Source organism: Gorilla gorilla, chromosome 1 (genome assembly GCF_029281585.2).
Source record: "Gorilla gorilla gorilla isolate KB3781 chromosome 1, NHGRI_mGorGor1-v2.1_pri, whole genome shotgun sequence".
Taxonomy (NCBI): domain Eukaryota; kingdom Metazoa; phylum Chordata; class Mammalia; order Primates; family Hominidae; genus Gorilla; species Gorilla gorilla.
The window spans coordinates 187,082,501-187,099,125 of NC_073224.2; the positions used below are offsets into that span (position 1 = coordinate 187,082,501).

At 45.8% G+C, this 16,625-nt stretch overlaps 1 protein-coding gene across 7 annotated transcripts in view; it reads right to left on the minus strand.

Moving 5' to 3' along the window:
* The window catches only part of ZYG11A (zyg-11 family member A, cell cycle regulator), a 61,676-nt gene that overhangs the window by 1,020 nt on the left and 44,031 nt on the right, over positions 1-16,625 (minus strand). For 3 of the 7 annotated variants that reach the window (XM_004025810.5, XM_055349103.2, XM_063698623.1), the window contains 4 exons: positions 14,590-14,784; positions 8,025-8,086; positions 6,871-6,968; positions 1-2,135 (listed from right to left, as the gene is read on the minus strand). The exon at positions 1-2,135 is cut by the window's left edge and continues 1,020 nt beyond it. In XM_004025810.5, the coding sequence (XP_004025859.1) occupies positions 1,960-2,135; positions 6,871-6,968; positions 8,025-8,086; positions 14,590-14,784 (531 nt within the window). In that variant the 3' untranslated portion in view covers positions 1-1,959. The remainder of the gene's footprint in view (positions 2,136-6,870; positions 6,969-8,024; positions 8,087-14,589; positions 14,785-16,625) is intronic. The other 4 variants (XM_055349086.2, XM_055349080.2, XM_055349099.2 and 1 more) reach the window with 3 other exon arrangements.

Genomic DNA, 16,625 nt, shown 5'->3' on the forward strand with positions numbered 1-16,625 from the left:
CTTGTACAGAATTGGACTTAACACACTAGTTCCCCTAACATATCCTCACATTAGAATAAGCTAGCATCTGTTAACAATGTTCTGAGGTACTAGAACCCAGGTCAGGAAGATATCCTTTTGGAATCATGCAAGAGTGTGAAAAAATACAGTACAGTTTAAGGACTATGGAAGGAAGTAAGGTTACAAATTCTGCTTATCTGGTTGGACTCTGGTAATAGTTTGGAACATGGTTTAAAGTAAGAGAATGAGCTTCTTCCTCATTTCATTTCCAAAGACAGTACATAGTACTCTAGTTAAGAATCTGAACCAAGCCAGCTAAAAGCACAAAAATCTAGTCCTAAAATGTGCTAACAGAAATTTACTTTTATTTTCGGAAAAACTTAAACAGATAAATGACAAAACATGTTCATTAACAGTCAACAATAAGGCAAGGAAGGAATTCACACTCTATTCCTCAGAGCAGCTCCGCACGGCTTATCAAATAAGCTTCTGATATAGTTTACACTGTAGTTGAAGCTGGTTTCAGAAAAGCCCATGTTTTCTTTAGTCAGCATGCTGGGTAAGAAAACTCCGTGAACTCTCTGGCAAAGTCTCTTTCTGGCCTTTCCTCTTCCTACCATTTTTGGTCATGGTCCCACACAAATAAAATGGAGGGATTCAGATTTATCATTACATATAATCTTTCATCTAAACACTGTCTGCAAATGCCTAAGTCCCACCACGCCCTACAAGCTCACTCACATACACAGCATGTCATGCTCACATAACAGGAAACGTGCCAAAGACAGACACCCAAAATTGTAAAAAGGCCAGGTGCAGTGACTCACACCTGTAATCCCAGCACTTTGGGAGGCCGAGACGGGTGGATCACGAGGTCAGGAGGTCGAGACCAGCCTGACCAATATGGTGAAACCCTGTCTCTACTAAAAAATACAAAAATTAGCCGGGTGTGGCGGCATGTGCCTGTAGTCCCAGCTACTCAGGAGGCTGAGGCAGGAGAATTGCTGGAACCTGGGAGGCAGAGGTTGCAGTGAGCCGAGATTGTGCCACTGCACTCCAGCCTGGGCGACAGAGCGAGATTCCGTCACAAAAAAAAAAAAAAAAAAAAAAGGTAAAAAAATATATTTCTCTTTCCTCCACCCCTCTATTCATTTGAGATGAGGTCTCACTCTGTCATCCAGGCTGGAGTGCAGTGGTGCAATCTCAGCTCACTGCAACCTCTGCCTCCTGGGCTCAAGTGGTCCTCCCACCTCAGCCTCCAAGTAGCTAGGAGTAAAGGTGCACACCACCACGCTCAGCTAATTTTTGTATTTTTTGGTAGAGACGGAGTTTTACCACGTTGGCAAGGCTGATCTCGAACTCCTGAGTTCAGACAATCCACTGCTTTGGCCTCCCAAAGTGCTGGGATTACAGGCGTGAGCCACCATACCCAGCCATAGATAAATAAATAAATAAATAAATTCTTTTCCCCGCTCTCCAACAGGGGTTCTGCCTTCTAAACACATTTTGAAGCATATGCTTCCCAAGCTTTTCTCATAGCTTCACATGACGATAACAACAAAGGAAATTTAATATAAATATCAAAGTCTCCCTGTAGGTCTTTCCTTTCTCTTCTAGTGAACAGGTCCCGCTCCCATGACAAGCTCCCAAAGGGAAAAAAATGTCCAAGGCTACAGAAAAGTAACTTGCATAGCTGTTCCAACACAAGCTCCCAGGTCTTCCCAGAGTCCACGGTTTGAGTCTTCAAAATTGCTGCTGAAAGGCTGCAGAATGAGTCCAACTTGACTTGGGATTACGGCTATCATACAAATCCAACCTTTTGTAACATATATAAAATCAACAATCAAAGGCCAATGAGACAGCCAACTCACAAACTCCAATGACAACTGATGTGCAATTACTGCCAGGACAGAACACCTGACATTGAGGAAGAGCACACACCTCTGAAGTTCCTTAGGTTCAGAAGGGCATTTGACACAGAGTGGGCCTCTGATAATTCATGAAATGCATTCTGAAGTCATCCAGAATGGAGGCTGCAATCTGCTGTGCTTTGGGGGTTGCCTCACTGTGCTCCTGGATATCACACAAAAGCTGCAATCCTTCTTCTTCAACTAACATTTTGCAGTATTTGCTGGCTGAAAGAAAATCAAGCAGAGACACTCCATGGACAACTGGCATTTTAAATATTCCCATGTCACCACATTCACCTTGCTGAAGAAACAATACAAAGGTTTAAGCTCTTTGGCCTAGGAATTAACAGATAAAATGAGTCAATTCTAAAGCAGTACTTCAAAACTTGCTTGGCTTGTATGAGGTAACAGATACTCATTTTAGTATGTTTACTTCCAGACAACTCTATGCTTCAAACATCTTTTTTTTTTTTTGAGACAGAGTTTTGCTCTTGTTGCCCAGGCTGGAATGCGGTGGCGCAATCTCGGTTCACTGCAACCTCCACCTCCCGGGCTCAAGCAATTCTCCTGCCTCAGCCTCCTGAGTAGCTGGGATTACAGGCATGCACCACCACGCCCGGCTAAGTTTTTTGTATTTTTAGTAGAGACGGGGTTTCACCGTGTTAGCCAGGATGGTCTCGATCTCCTGACCTCATGATCCGCCCGCCTCAGCCTCCCAAAGTGCTGGGATTACAGGTGTGAGCCACCGCGCCTGGCCCAAACATCTTTAATCCTAGTTAAATGATGTTGAAAACACCAGATGTGGCTGGGCGCGGTGGCTCACACCTATAATCCCAGCACTTTGGAAGGCTGAGGTGGGTGGATCACCTGAGGTCAGGAGTTTGAGACCAGCCTGTCCAACACGGTGAAATCCCGTCTCTACTAAAAATACAAAAACTTAGACGGGCATAGTCGTGGGCCTCTGTAATCCCAGCTACTCGGGAGGCTGAGGCAGTAGAGTCACTTGAACCCAGGAGGCAGAGGTTGCAGTGAGCTGAGATCATGCCACTGCACTCCAGCCTAGGCAACAAGAGTGAAACTCTGTCTCAAAAAAAAAAAAAGAAAAGAAAAGAAAAAGATTTAGACCCAGTTAAAGAGAAATAGGCCAGACATAGTGGTTCATTCCTGTAATCTCAGCACTTTAGGATGCCTCGGCAGGAAGATCAAGGCAATGTAGTGAGACCATGTGTCTACAAAAAATAAAAAAATTAGCTGGGTGTGATGCTACATAGTCCCAGCTATTCAAGAGGCTGAAGTGGGAGAGTCACCTGAGCCCAGGAGGTTGAAGCTGCAGTGAGCTGTGACTGGGCCACTGCACTCCAGCCTGGGCGACAGAGTGAGACCCTGTTTCAAAAAAAAAAGTAAAAGAAAAATTACCTATCAAGAAATGATAATCAGGCTGACAGTAGACCCCAACAGCAACAATAGAAAATAATGAAAATGGCCAGGCGTCGTGGCTCATGCCTGTAATCCCAGCACTCTGGGAGGCTGAGGCAAACATCTAAGGTCAGGACTTTGAGACCCAGAATGGCCAACATGATGAAACCCGGTTTCTACTAAAAATACACAAAAAATTAGCCAGGTGTGGTGGTGCATGCCTATAGTCCCAGCTACCCAGAAGGCTGAGGCAGGGGAACCCCTTGAACCTGTGAGGCAGAGATCACGCCACTGCACTCCAGTCTGGGCGACAGAGACTCTTCCAAAAAAAAAAAAAAAAACTAAAAGAAAATATTTTTCTCCCAAATGCTAAAATAAAGTAAGTAACTATCTGGAATTCTACACCCAGCTATATTATTATTTAAGAGTAAGAATAGGGGTGGGGTGACAAAGAGATTTTGTCAGTAATACACTATCAAAACCTGAATCCAGAAAAGGAGTGGTGGGGGTTAAAAAAAAAAAGAAAAAAAAAAAAAAAACAAGCAGTGATGAGCGAAGAAAATGGTATTCAGCAAATTGAGGCCAGGCGCCGTGGCTCACGCCTATAATCCCAGCACTTTGGGAGGCCAAGGCGGGTGGATCATGAGGTCCGGAGATCGAGACCATCCTGGCTAACACGGTGAAACCCCGTCTCTACTAAAAATACAAAAAAATTTAGCCGGGCATGGTGGCGGGTGCCTGTAGTCCCAGCTACTTGGGAGGCTGAGGCAGGAGAATGGCGTGAACCCGGGAGGCAAAGCTTGCAGTGAGCCAAGAGTGCACCACTGCACTCCAGCCTGGGTGACAGAGCGAGACTCCGTCTCAAAAAAAAAAAAAATGGTATTTAGCAAATTGAAATAAGCCTTGACTGTAAAATAGTAACACCTAAACTATCTTTAAGGATATGAAAACAAGGTAGAACTAAAATATATTTACTAGTCATGTTCTTGGATAGAAATACTCATTTGTGGCTGAACATGGTGGCTCATGCCTGTAATCCTAGCACTTTGGGAGGCTGATGCAGGAGGATCACTCAAGCCCAGGAGTTCACAACCAGCCTGGGCAACATAGCAAGACCCTGTTGCTTTTTGTTTTGAGGTGTTTTTTTTTTTTAATTTAAAAGAAAAAAAATTAAATACTTTTTTTAAAGAAATACTCATTTGTCATAGGAATGGGAATTATCTTTAGGTTGACTTATAAATCTAACATGATGCTGATAAAAATACTGTAAGTGTTGCTCTTTTTGGGGAGAACCCCAGGCCTGGTGGTGTACACCCATAGTCCCAGCTATTTGGGAGGCTGAGGTGACAGCATCACCGGAGCTGAGACTGCAGTGAGCTGTGATCAAGCCACTGCACTTCAGCCTTGGCAATGAAGTGAGACCCTGTCTCAAAAATAAAATAAATTAAACTAAATTAAAATTAAATAAATTTTAAAAATAAAATAAAATAAGATGCTTACCCTTCTAGTTGTTGTGAAGATTAAATGAGTTATTCATAAAGTGCTTATAACATTGCCTGGCACATAATAAGTACTCAACTGAATTCCAGTTTCGGTTAGTTTCTCCTGTTATAACTGTGTGAGTCTGTTTCAGGGCTATTCTGATCCAATCATCTGCTATCTATCTATTCATACGTCAGAACCACTCATGGCACCATTTTACAATGTTAAGAGAAGTCTATGGGCAAGCTCCTAAAAACCACATTTCTTTCCTTCTTTCTTATCTTAGAGACAGGAGTCTTGCTCTGTTCCCCAGGCTGGAAGTAGGCAGTTGCCTGATCATGGCTCACTGTGGCCTTGAACTCCTGCACAAGTGATCCTCCTATCTTGGCCTCCCAAAGTGCTGGGAATACAAGTCTGAGCCACCAGGCTGAGCCCATAAAAAACATTTTTCTGGCCAGATGCAGTGTCTCATGCCTGTAATTCCAACACTTTGGGAGGCCGAGGCGGGCAGATCACCTGAGGTCACAAGTTCGAGACCAGCCTGACCAACATGGTGAAACTCTGTCTCTAACAAAAATACAAAAATTAGCCAGGTGTGGTGGTGGGCACCTGTAATCCCAGCTACTCGGGAGGCTGAGGCAGGAGAATTGCTTGAACCCAGGAGGCAGAGGTTGCAGTGAGCCAAGATAGCGCCATTGCACTCCCACCTGGGCAACAAGAGTGAAACTCCGTCTCAGAAACAAACAAACAAACAAACATTTTTGTTAGTTCTTTCCTGTTGATTCTGTCAGATAAACTTTAGAATAATTTTCAGATTCTCCATCTCTTACCTATTCATTTGAATTATATTACATTAATAAACTGAAAAGAAATGACATCTATATATCTAATAGGTCATTCCATCTTAGAAAATGGAATGGTCTCATAATTATTTCAGGCTTTTAAATTATCTCATAGTTTACTGCATGTCTCATTACCTGTTAAAGGCATTTTTAAATATTTTATGTTTTTGTTAATAAAGTGAGTGGTGGTATATTTTCCCTTAATTACATTTTCTGATTTTTGCTGGCATTATAAAACTATTGGTTTTTATACACTTGCTTTACAGCTAGTCAACAAGCTAAACTTTTAATTCTAAAAGTTGTCTCTTGGGTTTCCTGTTGTAAAATAATAGCTTATATCTCCTATAATACAATGAAAAATTGTATAACAAGTCTCAACAAAGGATATCAACGGAAAATTCTCAAAGGGGATTTTATTTTTTTAAGACAGAGTGCAGTGGCACTAACATAGATCACTGCAGCCTCGAAATCCTGAGCTTAAGGGATACTTCCACCTTGGCTTCACTAGATGCATGCCACGCATACCTGGCTAATTTTTTTTTTTTAATGTAAAAAACATGGGTGGGGTCTTGCTATGTTGCCCAGGCTGGTCTCAAACTCCTGGCCTCAAGCGATCTCCTGCCTCGGCCTCCCAAAGTGCTGTAATCCCAGCACTTTGGGAGACACCTCACCTGGCCTCAAAAGGGATTTTAAATTGCAAAACATGCAGAAATATTTAATCTGTCTGGGAAATAACCCCTGACTCCTGGCCTCCCAGTCTCCCAGAGACCATTACACAGAAGCAGGTCCATGTTTTACTAAAGGAAGAGTGTCAGCAATAAACTGTTGAGTGAAAAGACCAAGCTATAGGACAGCATGCACAGAATGAGCCCATTTTGTTAAAAAATATATTTCATATATATAGCACATACTAAATATAGCATGGATATAGAAAAGTATCTGGGAGATTAGGTATCAAATTATTAATGGTGCTTGTCTGTGGGGAATACAAGTAGGAGCAAACTTTTACTTTTTATTTTGCTTGCTATCTACCCCCAAATAGATTACTAATTCTGAAGCATTGTTTTAAGCTAGTAATATCTTTTTTCAGTTTCTTTTTAAACACACCTAAATTCAGAGGACAGAGGTAGACAATTTTTGCACATCCATCTTGAACTTAATCATTACACAGAAAAATAGCTGGAAAACTATTATGTTTTGAATATATGTTGAATACATACGATTTTTACTGCAGACATGATACATAGCCCATAGTGCCCAGAGCTGAACCTCTGGTTGAGAGAAGTTGCCAAGGAGAGGGAAAAATGTCTTGAAAGATCTAAAACAAAAAAAAGTACAAAGATGTTAATCCAGAACAGTTAGGCCAGTGCTCAGGGATATAATAATTTATACTATATAATTAATATAATAATGTATATAATTTTCACGGCCGGGCATGGTGGCTCATGCCTGTAATCCCAGCACTTTGGGAGGCCAAGGTAGGTGGATTGCTTGAGCTTAGGAATTCGGGACCAGCCTAGGCAACAAGGTGAGCCCCCGTCTCTACAAAAAAAAAAAAAAAAAAAAAATTAGCTGGGCCTGGTGGCACACACCTGTAGGGCCAAGTGGGAGGATTCACAAGTGGGAGGATCACTTGAGCCTGGGAAGTCAAGGCTGCATTGAGATGTGATCCCGCCACTGCATTCCAGCTCCAGCCTGGGCAACAGAGAGAGACCCTGACTCAAAAGGTTGAAAAAAAAAGAATTTTCAAATTTTAAACATTTTCCCCACAGGGTCAACTTCTCCCTGTGACCGAGCATACAATGAAGCTATTATTTAAGAAATTGCATTCTGTATTAAACCCTTTATTATGTTCAGTATCTCATTGCATCCTCAATCTTGCACACTGTCAGCCTCATTTTACAGACAAGGAAAGCTGACCTTCTAGAAATGACTTTCCCAATATCACAGAGAAATAGGATTTGAACATAAGGCTAACTGACTCTAACACGTTATCACTGTATCACTGAGTACAGCCTTTAAGAAAAGCACAATGTTGGGCCAGGCACGGTGGCTCACGCCTGTAATCCCAGAACTTTAGGAGGCCGAGGCGGGCAGATCACGAGGTCAGGAGATCGAGACCATCCTGGCTAACATGGTGAAACCCCATCTCTACTAAAAATACAAAAAAATTAGCCGGGCATGGTGGCGGGTGCCTGTAGTCCCAGCTACTCAGGAGGCTGAGGCAGGAGAATGGCGTGAACCCGGGAGGTGGAGCTTGCAGTGAGCCAAGATTGTGCCACTGCACTCCAGCCTGCGTGACCGAGCAAGACTCTGTCTCAAAAATAAAAAAAAGAAAAAAAAAAAGAATAAAAGCACAACACCATGAAATTACCTATAGGTCACCAATGCTGTCATCTTACAACTTGAACTTGGCCAATTCTGTATGGTTGCATGCTACTCCAAAAACAAGAGAGAGAAACCAAGATTTGAATAATCCATCATTTACAACAAAATGTTTCAAAATCTGGGAACGATTGAACAAATTTAGACACATCTACTTGGCAAAATATCAATCACATAACGATTATATACACAGAATATCTTAACAATGTGGGAAAAATTACAAGAACAAGGGGCATGTGTTTAAAGATGCTGGACTGAGCACACATTTACCTCTACTCCTCCATAATACCATTAACAGAAAGATGCACAAAGAACACAAAGAACAATGCACATGGAAAAATGGTAACTGATTTAATACCTAGCACTTGGAAAGGTTAAAACACAAACCAGGCTGGGCACAGTGGCTCACGCCTGTAATCCCAGCACTTTGGGAGGCCAAGGCGGGCGGATCACAAGGTCAAGAGATTGAGAACAACCTGGCTAACATGGTGAAACCCCGTTTCTACTAAAAATACAAAAAAAAATTAGCCAGGCATCTCAAAAAAAAAAAAAAAAACCCAAAAAACAAAACACAAAACAAAACAAAACAAAAAACACAAACCAATTTGAAGAGAACCCCTAAGAGACTTAAAAATTTGGCACATGAGGTACTTCCTGAAGTGAAATTACAGTGGGGCTGTAAATAAGAGGAGTGGGCCGGGCACGGTGGCTCATGCCTGTAATCTCAGCACTTGGGAGGCCAAGGCGGGTAGATCACCTGGGGTCAGGAGTTTGAGACCAGCCTGGCCAACACGGTGAAACCCCGTCTCTACTAAAAAAATCCAAAAATGCTCTCCCTCTCCCTCCTCTCCCTCTCCCTCTCCCTCTCCCTCTCCCTCTCCCTCTCCCTCTCCCTCTCCCTCTCCCTCTCCCTCTCCCTCTCCCTCTCCCTCTCCCTCTCCCTCTCCCTCTCCCTCTCCCTCTCCCTCTCCCCTCTCCCCTCTCCCTCTCCCTCTCCCTCTCCCCTCTCCCCTCTCCCCTCTCCCCTCTCCCCTCTCCCCTCTTTCCACGGTCTCCCTCTGATGCCGAGCCGAAGCTGGACGGTACTGCTGCCATCTCAGCTCACTGCAACCTCCCTGCCTGATTCTCCTGCCTCAGCCTGCCGAGTGCCTGCGATTGCAGGCGCGCACCGCCCCGCCTGACTGGTTTTCGTATTTTTTTGGTGGAGACGGGGTTTCGCTGTGTTGGCCGGGCTGGTCTCCAGCTCCTAACCGCGAGTGATCAGCCAGCCTCGGCCTCCCGAGGTGCCGGGATTGCAGACAGAGTCTGGTTAACTCAGTGCTCAATGGTGCCCAGGCTGGAGTGCAGTGGCGTGATCTTGGCCCGCTACAACCACCTCCCAGCCGCCTGCCTTGGCCTCCCAAAGTGCCGAGATTGCAGCCTCTGCCCGGCTGCCGCCCCGTCTGGGAAGTGAGGAGCGTCTCCGCCTGGCCGCCCATCGTCCGGGATGTGAGGAGCCCCTCTGCCTGGCTGCCCAGTCTGGAAAGTGAGGAGCGTCTCTGCCCGGCCGCCATTCCATCTAGGAAACAAGGAGCGCCTCTTCCCAGCCGCCATCACATCTGGGAAGTGAGGAGCCTCTCTGCCCGGCCGCCCATCGTCTGAGATGTGGGGAGCACCTCTGCCCTGCCGCCCAGTCCGGGATGTGAGGAGCGTCTCTGCCCGGCCGCCCCGTCTGAGAAGTGAGGAGACCCTCTGCCTGGCAACCGCCCCGTCTGAGAAGTGAGGAGCCCCTCCGCCCGGCAGCCGCCCCGCCCGAGAAGTGAGGAGCCCCTCCGCCCAGCAGCCACCCCGTCTGGGAAGTGAGGAGCGTCTCCGCCCGGCAGCCACCTCGTCCGGGAGGGAGGTGGGGGGGTCAGCCCCCCACCCGGCCAGCCACCCCGTCCGGGAGGGAGGTGGAGGGATCAGCCCCCCGCCCGGCCAGCCACCCTGTCCGGGAGGTGAGGGGCGCCTCTGCCCGGCCGCCCCTACTGGGAAGTGAGGAGCCCCTCAGCCCGGCCAGCCACCCCGTCCGGGAGGGAGGTGGGGGGGTCAGCCCCCCGCCAAGCAAGCCGCCCCGTCCGGGAGGTGAGGGGCGCCTCTGCCCGGCCGCCCCTACTGGGAAGTGAGGAGCCCCTCAGCCCGGCCAGCCGCCCCGTCCGGGAGGGAGGTGGGGGGGTCAGCCCACCGCCCAGCCTGCCACCCTGTCCGGGAGGGAGGTAGGGGGTCAGCCCCCCGCCTGGCCAGCCGCCCCGTCCGGGAGGGAGGTGGGGGGTCAGCCCACTGCCCAGCCTGCCGCCCTGTCCGGGAGGGAGGTGGGGGTTCGGCCCCCCGCCTGGCCAGCCGCCCCATCCGGGAGGTGAGGGGCGCCTCTGCCCGGCCGCCCCTACTGGGAAGTGAGGAGCCCCTCTGCCCGGCCAGCCGCCCCGACCAGGAGGGAGGTGGGGGGGGTCAGCCCCCTGCCCGGCCAGCCACCCCGTCCGGGAGGTGAGGGGCACCTCTGCCCGGCCGCCCCTACTGGGAAGTGAGGAGCCCCTCTGCCCGGCCACCACCCCGGCTTGGAGGTGTACCCAACAGCTCATTGAGAACGGGTCATGATGACAATGGCGGTTTTGTGGAATGGAAAGGGGGGAAAGGTGGGGAAAAGATTGAGAAATCGGATGGTTGCCGTGTCTGTGTAGAAAGAGGTAGACATGGGAGACTTTTCATTTTGTTCTGTACTAAGAAAAAATTCTTCTGCCTTGGGATCCTGTTGATCTGTGACCCTACCCCCAACCCTGTGCTCTCTGAAACATGTGCTGTATCCACTCAGGGTTGAATGGATTAAGGGCGGTGCAAGATGTGCTTTGTTAAACAGATGCTTGAAGGCAGCATGCTCGTTAAGAGCCATCACCACTCCCTAATCTCAAGTACCCAGGGACACAAACACTGCGGAAGGCCGCAGGGTCCTCTGCCTAGGGAAACCAGAGAACTTTGTTCACTTGCTTATCTGCTGACCTTCCCTCCACTATTGTCCTGTAACCCTACCAAATCCCCCTCTGCGAGAAACACCCAAGAATGATCAATAAAAATAAAAAATAAAAAAAAAAAAAAAAAGAAAAAAAATCCAAAAATTAGCCGGGTATGGTGGTGTGTGCCTATAATCCCAGCTACTCAGGAGACTGAGGCAGGAGAACCGCTTGAAGCCAGGAGGGAGAGGTTGCAGTGAGCTGAGATGGCGCCACTGCACTGCACTCCAGCCTGGACAACAGAGTGAGACTCCATCTTGGGAAAAAAAAAAAAGAAAGAAAGAAAAAGAAAATAGGAAGACTGGTTCAAAGGATTCGGACTCCCCAATCTCTTCTGTGATCCTTAATAAAAACATCTGGACTGGGCAACCCCATAAACAATTCAGGGTAGGAACACCATGATAAAAACAGGGGTGTGTCTGGAGTTAAAACCTAAATACTAAATGTTGAGATCCCCTGCCCCTCAACTCTCTCCTTTTACTAGGCTTTCAGACTACTGACAATTAAGCTTATAATTTTTTTTTTTAATATGAATTTTCACTCTTGTTGCCCAGGCTGGAGTGCAATGGCACTATCTCAGCTCACTGTAACCTCTGCTTCCTGAGTTCAAGCAATTCTCCTGTCTCAGCCTCCCAAGTAGCTGGGATTACCGGTGCCCACCACCATGCCCGGCTTTTTTTTTTTTTTTTTTTTTGAGGCAGTCTCACTCTGTTGCCCAGGCTGGAGTGCAATGGCACGATCTCGGCTCACTGCAAGCTCCGCCTCCCAGGTTCACGCCATTCTCCTGCCTCAGCCTCCCAAGTAGCTGGGACTACAGGTGCCCGCCACCACGCCCGGCTAATTTTTTGTATTTTTAGTAGAGACAGGGTTTCACCATGTTAGCCAGGAGGATCTCGATCTCCAGACCTCATGATCTGCCCACCTCGGCCTCCCAAAGTGCTGGGATTACAGGCGTGAGCCACCGTGCCTGGCCACGCCCAGCTAATTTTTTTTTTTTAATTTTATTTATTGGCCGGGTGCAGTGCCTGACTCCTGTAATCCCAGCACTTTGGGAGGCCGAGGTGGGTGGATCACCTAAGGTCAGGAGTTGGAGACAAGCCTGACCAACATGGTGAAACCCCGTCTCTACTAAAAAAATATATACAAAAATTAACTGGGCATGGTGGCAGGCACCTGTAATCCCAGCTACTCGGGAGGCAGAGGGATCACTTGAACCGAGGAGGCAGAGGCGGCAGTGAGCTACGATCGTGCCATTGCACTCCAGCCTGGGTGACAGAGCGAGCCTCTGACACATTCTACCTGTCTGCAGTTTTCAATCAGTCCCACTCTTAGGTGTCCCCATGGACAGCTCAGGATCACCCTAACTTTAGGAAAATCTCTAACACAATGGAACAAAATAAATAGGAAAAAAAGCAATTTGCAGGAAACAGTAGCCTTGGACGAACAGGAAAACTTAAAAATTAGGCTGGGCATGATGGCTCATGCATGTAATCCCAGCACTTTTGGAGGCTGAGGTGGGCAGATCCCTTGAGGTCAGGAGTTTGCGACTAGCCTGGCCAACATGGTGAAACCCTGTCACTACTAAAAGTACAAAAGTTAGCTAGGTGTGGTGGCATGCAGCTGTAGTCCAGCAACTTGGGAGGCTGAGGTGGGAGGATCACTTGAACCCAGGAGGTGGAGGATGCAATGAGCTGAGATCACACCACTGCACTCCAGCCCAGGCAACAGACCAAGTCTCAAAAAAAAAAAAATCTTTTTTTTAAATTGGCCGGGCGTGGTGGCTCACACCTGTAATCCTAGCACTTTAGGAGGCCAAGGCAGGTGGATCACTTGAGGTCAGGAGTTCTAGACCAGCTTGGCCAACATAGTGAAATCATCTCTACTAAAAACACAACAATTATTGTGTTTTTACAGGTGTGCATTACCACACCTGTAATCCCAGCCACTTGGGAGGCTGAGGCAGGAGAATCACTTGAACCCAGGAGGCAGAGGTTGCAGTGAGCTGAGATGGTGCCACTGCACTCCAACCTGGACAACAGAGTGAGAGCCTATCTCAAAAAGATAAAATAAAATAAAATAAAATTTAAAATTATCATTATTACGTTCAAAGAGATAAAGAGAAAAATAGATATAGAACTATGAAACAAAAACAGGATATTATATTTTTAGAAGAGGATTCAGAACAAAAAAGATAAATGAGCTAGATATGAAAAGATGAGTCTGGGAAGGCCAACATCCCAGAAAAAAATGATTAAAGAAATGTCCCAGGGAGGAAATGAGCTTCCTGACTGATAAGTACCCAACACAATATATGAAAATAAACCCACAAAGAAGAAAAAAATTAACAAAAAATAAACAAAAAAATGAAAATAAACCCACAAGGTAAGCCATTGTGATTTCTGAACACTGAGGACAAAGGACAAAAACCTTAAAGCTTAAAAGAAAATTGCACAGGAGTTCTCAACAGTGATCCTGACAAGTAAAAGACAATGGAGCAAACATTTTTAAATTATGAAGGAAAAATATTTCAAAGCTAGAATTCTATACCCAGCCATTTGATCAATTAAATGTGAGGGTAAAATAAAGGCCTTTTTAAACAGGTATGGTCTCATTTCATGACTCTCTTCTTAGGAAGCTACTGGAGAATATGGTCCAACAAAAGGTGGGAGTAAACCAAGATACAGGGAGGCACATAAGCCAGGAAACACGGAATCCAACACAAGAGAGGCAAAGGGAGTCCGAGGATGACAGCAGTCCACCATATACGGTGTACAAAACAAGCAGACCACATGGAAGGAATGCAAAGGCTCTGGGAAAGAAAGTCCTGAGAAGGTGAAGTGTACAGAATATGTATGAAGATTTATACCTTGAGTATACACTTAGAAAGGCTGTGCATAGAAACAGTGAGAAAAAGAATCTTAGTTTCCCAAAGTGGGAAAATGAATTGATAGATTCCTAAAGCGATAAAGTCAAGAACAGCAGCATAATATGTTATTTAGAAATAAGGAAGTTGGCTAGGCACGATGGCTCATGCCTGTATTCCCAGCACTTTGGGAGGCCAAGGTAGGTAGATCGCTTGAGCTCAGGAGTTTGAGAACAGCCTGGCCAACACGGCAAAACCCCATCTACAAAAAATACAAAACTTAGCTGGGTGTGGTGGCACACACCTACAGTCTCAGCTACTTGGGAGGTTGAGGTGGGAGGACCACCTAAGCCTCCGAGGTTGAGGCTGCAGTGTGCTGTGAATTGTGCCACTGTGCTCCACCCTGGGAGACAGACCCTGTCTCAAAAAAAAAAAGAAACATCAATAAAGTAAATAGTTTTTTTAAAAAAAGCTGATGAGAAAGAGGACCGAAATAAGTCACATGCAACAAAATGTTAACAGAGATAGTTCTGGATGGAAAGATATGGGTTAGTAATAAGTTTTTCTATATTTTTCCCACTTTCTACAATCATTATGATTTAGGAAACTACATTTTCTGTAATTAGAGATTACTCTGGATTTTGTAAATAAGAATGTGGTTCCTGTACCAGATCTCGGAGAAGAGTACGCCTCTGGAAGTCACGGGATATCCAAAGCTGTCTGTCAGATGTCAGGTGGGCTATGATACCTGCAGCAAAATAGCTGACTTCCATTTCCCTGCTACAGAGTAAACTGTTGATATGCTTCAGCACATCTTCGGTCACCAGCTTGGAAGAGAGCTCTCTGACTTCTGCTATGTTGTTCTACAGGTCAGATGGAGCAGAGAACCCCAGAGACAAGAAGGGAGGGGAGAATCAGGAATTGGCTTTTTTCACTTTCCTGCTTCTCAGGTCAGATAAATTCAGAACTCTTACTCTTATACCCGCCTCCGCCTCAAGCTAGCCTAAAACCCACAATCCAACTCCCTTGATGAGGATGATCATTAACAACAATCACTAAATAAGTACTTACTAAGTGCCAGGCACAGTACTAGATAAATAAAATTGTCTTTTTATCTACCTTATCTCATTTAATCTTTAAAATACTACTACAAAGAAATGTGACACTAAGCAAGACAAACTTGTCAAGTTCACACTGCTAATAACTGGATGAACTAGAATACAAATCAAGCCCTAACTCAAATACTTAACATTACTGAAGGCCTGCTCAATGTTACGTTATCTTTTAACAACAACAATGAAAGTCAGGCAGTATTTTATTTTATATGTTACACTAGTTTTCTATGCTGTGTAACAAATTACCACAAACTTAGTGGCGTAAAACAACATGCATTTATGATTCCCTAGTTTCTGTGGGGCAGGAGTCTCAGCATGACTTAGCTAGACCCTCTTCTCTGAGATCTCACAGGGCTGCAATCAAAGTGTTGGCTGGGCTGCATTTTCACCTGGAGGCTCCACTGGGGGAGAATTTACTGCCAACCTCACTCAGACTGCTGGCAGAATTCATTTCCGGTGGCTGCAGGACTGAGTGATTCAGTTTCTTGCTAGAGGCCACGTTCAGCTCCTAGAAGCTGCCCCAGGTTCCTTAAAAGGTGGGCTTCTCCCTCCTCCAACCACTTACTTCATGACTGTTTGCTCCTTCAGGGCCAGAGAGAAAGAGTCCCTACAGTGGGCCTGCTAGCAAGACAGATACATATATATAAGTATATAGTAACATAATCATGGGAGTGATATTTTATCATCTTTGCCATATTCCCTTGGCTAGAATCAAGAAACAGGTCCTGTCCACACTCAAGGGTAGGGGATGTCAATGCCAGAAGGCTGGAATCACTGGGAGAGTCTGTCTACAAAAATGAAAAACCAAAGGTTTAATGAGGTGAAACAGTCAAAGTAAACACAGCAGTTTGTGTTAGCGTTAACTGCTGCTTCTGATGAACCATTCAGGAAAGCACACTCTAGACACTAGTATATTGAGGCACATAGGACACTAAAGATTGAAGCAGAAATTGAGATGTCCCCCCCACGCCTGTTTTTCCCAAGACCAGCTATATCTCTCATGTACGCATGATTTCAGTGTTAAGTCTATCATATGTTACCCCCTAACAAGACATTCTTAGCACATCTGAGAGGGGCACCACAGGTGAGTCCCAAGATTTTTCTTATACACATTCTGGATCTCTCAAAAAAAAAAAAAGTGGGCTGGGTGCAGTAGCTCACGCCTATAATCCCAGCACTTTGGGAGGCTGAGGCAGGCGGATCACAAGGTCAAGAGATTGAGACCATCCTGGCTAACATGGTGAAACCCTGTCTCTACTAAAAAAAATACAAAAATTAGCTGGGCGTGGTGGCGCATGCTTGCAATCCCAGCTACTCGGGAGACTGAAGTGGGAGAATCACTTGAACCCGGGAGGCAGAGGTTGCAGTGAGCCGAGATCACACCATTGCACTCCAGCCTGGGTGACAAGAGCGAGACAAAAATAAATAAATAAATAAATAAGAAAAGTGGAAGATCTTTTAGGTCAGCTGGTAGGATATGTAGAATTGTACAGGATATATGAGGCATCAATCCAACTTTCTGGCATTATTTCCCATTCCTTTTCACCTTCCCACCTTTTCCCCAAATTCTAACCATTCCATTTTACAGT